Genomic DNA, 7,500 nt, shown 5'->3' with positions numbered 1-7,500 from the left:
TGTATTCAGGTCGCGTGACGTTTCTCCGATGTAAACTTTATCACATCCTGAACACGGAATATGATAAATAACGGCTTTGGTGCCCGGTGTCTGGTTGTTGTGTATTTTCGTTTTCGTGGTGTCTTTTATCGTTCTGCTTGTCTGGCACACTACTTCCAAGTTGGTGGTTCTTAAAAGATGTGTCAGGTTGGTGGCACCGTCGCTGGTTGGCAACACGAGACGTCTTGTTGTGTTGTCCTGCTGCCTACTGCTTTCCCAAATCTTAGCGGTCTGCTGTCTGCAATTATCTAAAAGAAATTCTGGAAACTTTAGTGTTAAAAAGGTCTCTTTAATAAACCTGCACTCTTCTTCTAAGTATTTTGCACTGCATATCCTAAATGCCCTAAGGAAAATGCCTATTACTACTCCTATCTTGGTCCTTATATCATGGTGGGAGTAGAAATGAATTAAATATTTTTTGTTGGTGGGCTTTCTATACACTTTGAATTCAAGCTGGTTACCGTACTTAAAGATATTTGTGTCCAGGAAAGGAAGAGAATTGTGGATTTCTTCTTTCAGGGAAAACTGAATGGTGGGCTCCACTTCGTTTAAGGCCGTCTGCAAGCGATGAAGATTGAAACGCCTGGGTGTGACGAGTAAGATATCGTCCACATATCGCAGCCAGGTCACATGCTCGGGAACGATGTTGGCAAAGGGTCCTGTTTCTAGAAATTCCATAAATAAATTGGCCAGGACTGCACTTAATGGAGAACCCATGACCACGCCAAATTTCTGGTGGAAGAAACGGTCCTGGAATTTGAAGTAATTAAATTCAACATAAAGTTTTATCAAATCGACAAAGTGGTTGGAGGGCAGGGGAAGTCGATCTTCTCCTTCTCGATTCTATCCCTAAGGAGCTGTATTACCTTATCCGAGGACATGTGAAGAGACTTTTCACGTCCAGGCTGGCCAACTTCTTGTTTCTGGCAGAGATATCTCGGATTCTGTCTAGTAGGTCCCCTGAGTGTCTGAGATGTGCTCCACTGATGGTTCCCAGGAGGGGGGACAGATATCTGACCAACGTACCTGCTAATCTGTGGGGAGCACTCCCTATCCCTGATGTTATAGGTCTCATTAGAATATAATTTTTGTGTGTTTTGGGCAGATCATACATCGTAGCTGTGCGTGGGAGATTTGGCAGTAATTGAAGGAGCATTTACCTGCATCTGAATTTTTGAGAATTTTTCTTACCTTGTATGCGAAGTTCTTTGTCTCGTTGTCTACTTCTGCCTGGGAGGCTTCACGATATGTATTATCATCACTGAGCAGATCTTTCATCTTCCTCTCGTAGTCTGAACTGTCCATCACCACTACTCCACCTCCCTTGTCAGCGGTGGTGATTCTGATGGAAGAGCACATCTCAGACACTCAGGGGACCTACTAGACAGAATCCGAGATATCTCCGCCAGAAACAAGAAGTTGGCCAGCCTGGACGTGAAAAGTCTCTTCACATGTGTTCCCTCGGATAAGGTAATACAGCTCCTTAGGGATAGAATCGAGAAGGAGAAAGTCGACTTCCCCTGCCCTCCAACCACTTTGTATGTAAGTTGTATGTCATGCGTTAGAGTGGAGGTACATCCGGGCTCATCAGATAAAACATCTTTATACTCACCCATATGATTCTGAAGTTGGGATAGCTGATCCGGGTTGAGTTGTCCCACTTCGGGTTTATCAGAAGACGAGAGAGTTATGCCATCAGGTGTCAAAGGCAGCTGTGAAAGAAGATCACAAGGATCTCCTTCATCGATGACGGATACCTTCTCGTTTCCTGGGGCGGAAAGTTCTTCTATGGCGGAAATCTCATCCATTAGTTCCAACTGCTACACCTGGGCCCTGCAGTGATATCTTTTTAAAATGTTTGCATGGTAAAGTCTATGTCCCCGAGGAGTCTCGATAACGTAATTTGCTTCCCCACGTCTCTCCAATACCTTGTAGGGTCCATTCCAAGTGACGAGGACCTTACTGGTATCACTAGGCAGGAGTACTAGAACTTCATCACCCGATTTAAATTGACGGTTTTCCGACTTCAGATCTAAGTACGCCTTGTACCGGGAACTACTGATATCGGCTTGTCGTGCAGCCATTTGAGAACATTCTGCCAGCTTCTCCTGTAGGTCTATTACATATTGGAAGCTGGACCTTTCTTCCTCGTGGAGGGTGCGGTTTTCCCACAGATCTCTTAAAACTGAGAGTGGGCCTCTAACTGACCGACCGTACAACAACTCGAAGGTTGAAAACCCAGTCCGATCGCTCGGGAGTTCCGAGGGCGAACAAGGTTGGGATTAGATACCTATGCCACTCACGGGGCTTCTCAGCACACAGCTTACGGAGAATAGCCTTCAATCCTACCATTTCCACTAGGATAGAAGGGAGTGGTGAAGATAGGTTTCACTCCCAACATTTGGTGGAGTTCTTTCATCAAATTAGACGTGAATTGCGTACCTCTGTCTGAAAGTATTTCCCGGTGAATACCAACTCTCGAGAAAATAGTTAACAAGGCCTCAGCGACCAAAATAGAATCTATGTCTTTTAAGGGAACTGCTTCAGGAAATCCAGTGGCAAAATCAATCCAGGTAAGAATGTACCTGTGTCCATCGGAAGATGCTGGAGAAAGAGGTCCAACCAAGTCTATGGCAACGCGGGCGAAAGGTTCAGTGACGAGGGTCATGAGTTGTAATGGGACTGGTGGTACTCGTCCCTTCTCTGAGAAGCGTTGACATTTGTCACAAGACCGACAGAAGGTTCTGATGTTGGTTCCCATGCCAGGTCAGTAGAATTGTTCTGTGACCTTTAATTCCGTCTTCCGGTGAGAGAAGTGTCCAGCTAAAGGGCTCTCATGAGCAATGGAGAGAATAATAGGGCAACAATCACGGGGAACAACCAATGTAGACTTTCCTACCTTATCAGGGCGTTTAGAAGTCAAACACTTCCGATAGAGGAGACCGTCCATCTTGACAAACTGGTAGGTAGACCCGTTCTTCATTTGATCTATTTCTCCCGAGGCTGCTTTAGCTCTAGCGGCTGAGAGTGTCTCATACCAGATGCTTGGGAGAGGGTGAAGCAGTTTGTGTCGGGCGTGGCATAGTGGAGTCATCAGCTGGAGGGAACATTCAGATATATTAGGATCTTTAACTCCTGGAACGTTACCAGTTAAGACACAAGCAAATTTGATGGGTGCTCTGACGACGTCTCTCCATCTTTCGTAATAAGGACATCGAAGGTAACAAGATACGAGAGGAAAGGCATCTTCTCGGCCCAAGTAGTCGGCAATATAGACTTTCTTGCAACTTGGGACATCTATATCTGGTAGCATCTCATCTGATATGACTACGCAGGAACAGCCGGTGTCCCGAATTATACTAGACACCCAAGCCCCATTGATGGTACCAGAGGCCTGGAAGTGAGGGACTCTTCTATCAGACAGGTAAAACCCTACCTTATATAGTTGCGTAGCTGATGTGCCTTCTTTGAGAGTGCCGGGATTCCTAGGGCAACGAGGCCGAATGTGTCCAATTTCTCCACAACCATGACATGTCAAAGGTGGAGGGTCCTTTCGGCCGATAGAAGAATTCGGGAGCACTGTGGTTACCTTAGGCAGTCGAGAGAACTTCTTTGCATTTAGAACCGAAGTTCGAGGAAGAGTAGGTTGGGCTGACGTCCAATCGTCAGCTAAACGAATGGCCTCTGTTAACGTAGAGGGTCGTCGTTCCTTGAAAGGACGCAAGTCTGGATGGAGGGAAGACAAAAACTGGTCAAGGATCATAAAGTCTTTCAAATTATTGAAAGTGTTACCTACATTGGAAGAATCTAACCATGCCTGGAACAGTCTGGTTAGTTGAAATGAGAACTGAAGAAAAGTTTCTCCTGAAGAAATCTTGGCATTCCGGAAGTCTACGCAGTAACCATTAGGAGTCTAGTTAAAACCTGACAATAAAGCTTTCTTCAGTGGCTAATAGTTCCTAGTTATCTCTGGGGAGAGATATGTACATATCAGCTGCCTTCCCCGTGAGTAAACTCACTGGGCCTCTAGAAATATCTTTCCCACTTACAACTATTTTTCTTTACAAAAGTCCATTAGTCAAATGAAATTCCTCTATCTTATACCCTTTTGGTAATTTTAGAGGATTCCCTCTTGAGTTTATCAAATACTGGGCTAATGAGTCGCATGTCTTATCATCCCTCTGTTCCATTATTATAATTTCCTCAACATTTTAGTGAATCATCTTCAGAGCAATGGAGTTGTAGAGAGGTTAAATAAGAAAATTATCACATGTCTTAGAGGTATGATAAGTCCTCATAGTATAACTTGGGATACTTGGATTCCTTGTAATAAATGTACTATGAACAACCAAATTAACATACCAACAGGTGAAACATCTCATTTTATTATTTTGGGAGAGGACAAAATTCTTCCATATGAAATCTTAATTACAGAGCAGAAACCTATGTATAATATAAATCATTACATCTCAAATAGAATACGTACATTTCAGGCTATACACCAAAGAGTAAGAGAAAGAGTAAGAACAGGAGTATACATAAGAGATGAAAAAGCAACAACACAAAATAGCACATAAAATAGAATTAGAAATAGATTTAGTCATGGTCAAATTACATACACCCCGTAATAAATTTTCACCGAGGTACTCAGGTTCATATAAGGTAATTGATTTTGCAGGTGGAAATAAATACAAGATCTTACACTTAGAAAACATGGAAGTATCAATCAATCACTTAGATGATATAAAGAAGGTTAGGATATAATTTTATGATGAGGATGCATGTAACATTGAGATTCTAGAGGCACAGTGTATTAGTTTTAAATAAACTTTAAGCCCAAAAGAGTATAGGGAATATGTTGATAATATCACACGGAAATTGAATATTAATATTGATCATTTTTACATCTAGTATTCATATTGTTGAAATGTATGGTGCTTGATTTTGATGGGAGACCCAAACTACTGGAACCTTGGTATGTTAGGTGTGCTACCTGGAGCTTGGTCAGTCATGAAGAACTGGAGCCTTGGTCTGTCATTAAGACTTGAACCCTTGCCAAAACATAAGGACAATGCCAATAAGTATTGAGCCATTTTCTTTTGTGAAGCATTGAAGTTCATATGTAGTATGTGCCATAGACAAAAAATGAAATAAGTGTGTGTGAATCAAAAATGAAATTATACAGAGACACTCTTTAATATTGTGTATATAATTTTTGTAACATATCACGATTCAACATTTTTGAAAAGATGAAAACATTCTCCATTGAAATATAATATTGCTGTTCTTAAACAAATGTTATAATCAGAAGGAGAAAGACATTGATTTTATTATTGATAAAATAATTTATGACAACTTTGTAAATCTATTTTAACATTGAATTTATATCTGCGTTATAATTATTTTGTCTTATGTCTTTTTGATGCTACTGACATTTATGCATTTTGGAAGGGTTACTTATTTCTTTGTTATGTATGGTATATGTTTTGATCACACCATCCATTGAAGGATAATGCTTTTAAAAATTTTGCCAGTTTATGCAGAAATAGTTTTAAACATTTGATTTCTTGTATGTGATATTTTTCAAGTATATATTACAGCGAGCCCTGTAAGATGGTAGTAGAAAATGGCAGGTCGGGACGACCAAGGGTAGCTGCCGAGCCCTGTAAGAGGCTGATAGATAAATAAGGTAGATAGAGGGGTAGGTGGGGAGAATTTAATTTTTATAAGATGTTTGATAACAATATCCTCGAAGGAGTTGCATAATCTCGCTCCTCGTCTAAAGTTTATAAACAACCGCTAGGAACCAGATTTTAATGCTGATGTGACAATATGTAAACTAAACCATTATCGTGTTTGCTTGTGTAAGCAGTATTTCTTAAGACGGTGTAACAGTCTTTCTGATTGGAGAATGGATGGAGGAGGATAAAAAATCATTAGTACACGGAAAAAAATTCACGTCCTTGGGGGAGGCACTTAGTTGTAATAGTAAAGATCATTGGATTAATAAAGTAGTGACGTCGGTGCAGAGGTGACTTAGTGAGTAAATTGAGGATCCTAGTGGGGACTTCCTTGGCGTAAATTGATAAACCAAGTGTAATATTATTCGGAAAGGAAAAAAAAATAACCTCCGTTCAATTCACCCCATCAAGAAACATTACTTAGTTTCTACAGAAAGATATGGTGAAAGTCATACTTACTTAAAACATGGATGTAAAGAAAGTTGAAAGTGAAAGAAGAAATACAAAACAATAGAAGGAAACAATAAACATAATCAAACCAGTAATGTATTTTATTGTATTGTATTGTGTGTCAAAAGAGGTTAGGTTAAGTTCGGTCAGGTAAGTTGGATAAGTACACTCGTTTCGAAAGTCGAGGAAAGCATCCGAGGTAAGGACCGGTTGGATTAGACTGACTTGTCTCCCATCGCTGAGGGAAATTAAGGGAATCTTAAACCCTGGAAGTCACTGCTCTGATATCACAATTCACGCATTACCAGGACTATTGTTGAAAACCACACTCTACACAAAGTCAGAGCCTATGTTCTAGTTCCACAGTTCATGCAACATGGCTAATTCCCTCGTTCTCGTTTACACCCACACAGTCCTTTGTCTCTTTATTCGTCGTACTGGAACCAATGATTTCCACATCGTTGTGTGATTCTGGAAGGATGGATTTTCGGGTCTCAGGCAATGTGAAGGCGAGCATTGCCACTACACAGGATAAGACTCCAAAAATCATGGGTGGTGTCATCGGATGGGTGACTCCCTGTGTGCGAACATTAATAGATGAAGAGTTACAACTTCATATATCACTCACTTTTATCTTTATTGCTTTCTTTCCAGCATGATTAATTTTTTTCTTCATATTTCTAAGCAACTAATATTTCTATCTTCGAATACAAAGGTAATAAATTTATCAGGTTACTTACAAGGAGGTCGTTGACGTAGGGCGAGCTTATACTGCCTAAGCGGGCGGCAATGCTGCCGAGTCCCATGGCCAAGGTTCGGCTCTTTGTCGTGTTGATCTCGGCGGCCATCAGATACACCACACAGAAACAATTACTTATCGCAAATTTGCCAGCAAGAGACAGCGTCGTTTTCCACACTGTGGAATCTGCAGAAAAGAAAAGAGATTTCTTTGAAATACAAAACCAACAAGTGGGAAGCGATACAAAGTGCTACGAACTACCTCTCGTCTTTTCGACCTCTAGAAACCATTATACTTGGCATCTCTTGCCTAACTAATTAACTAAATTAAACCTATAGCATCTGTATCAATGAAAACAGGAGACTGAATAAGCTCCAATCTAGATTATGAAGTAAAGAATGTATTCAACATGAAATAAATCACATATCATCTGTGTTCATAACAGAGGGGATATATATACATATGTATACACACACGCACACACAAACATATGTACATATACATAAACATACACACACACACACATTTATA

At 40.8% G+C, this 7,500-nt stretch overlaps 2 protein-coding genes across 7 annotated transcripts in view; both read right to left on the bottom strand.

The window, feature by feature from the left end:
* Positions 1-4,263, bottom strand: part of LOC143021003 (uncharacterized) — a 4,688-nt gene extending 425 nt beyond the window's left edge. Inside the window, exons 1-3 of one of the 4 annotated variants that reach the window (XM_076178101.1) lie at positions 1,652-4,263; positions 506-771; positions 1-287 (exon numbers count right to left, since the gene is read on the bottom strand). The exon at positions 1-287 is cut by the window's left edge and continues 425 nt beyond it. In XM_076178101.1, the coding sequence (XP_076034216.1) occupies positions 2,807-3,802 (996 nt within the window). In that variant the 5' untranslated portion in view covers positions 3,803-4,263 and the 3' untranslated portion in view covers positions 1-287; positions 506-771; positions 1,652-2,806. Of the gene's footprint in view, positions 772-1,651 lie in introns of all 4 variants that reach the window. The other 3 variants (XM_076178102.1, XM_076178100.1, XM_076178099.1) reach the window with 3 other exon arrangements.
* Positions 4,264-4,408: 145 nt separating this feature from the next.
* LOC143021002 (organic cation transporter protein-like) overlaps positions 4,409-7,500 on the bottom strand; it is a 67,067-nt gene continuing 63,975 nt past the window's right edge. For all 3 annotated transcript variants that reach the window (XM_076178096.1, XM_076178097.1, XM_076178098.1), the window contains 2 exons: positions 6,971-7,155; positions 4,409-6,807 (listed from right to left, as the gene is read on the bottom strand). In XM_076178096.1, the coding sequence (XP_076034211.1) occupies positions 6,598-6,807; positions 6,971-7,155 (395 nt within the window). In that variant the 3' untranslated portion in view covers positions 4,409-6,597. The remainder of the gene's footprint in view (positions 6,808-6,970; positions 7,156-7,500) is intronic.

This window comes from Oratosquilla oratoria, chromosome 41 (assembly GCF_046742065.1).
Source record: "Oratosquilla oratoria isolate Oo_2021 chromosome 41, ASM4674206v1, whole genome shotgun sequence".
NCBI lineage: Eukaryota > Metazoa > Arthropoda > Malacostraca > Stomatopoda > Squillidae > Oratosquilla > Oratosquilla oratoria.
Note: the sequence above shows the minus strand (reverse complement) of the source record. Positions and strands in the feature narration are given on the sequence as shown.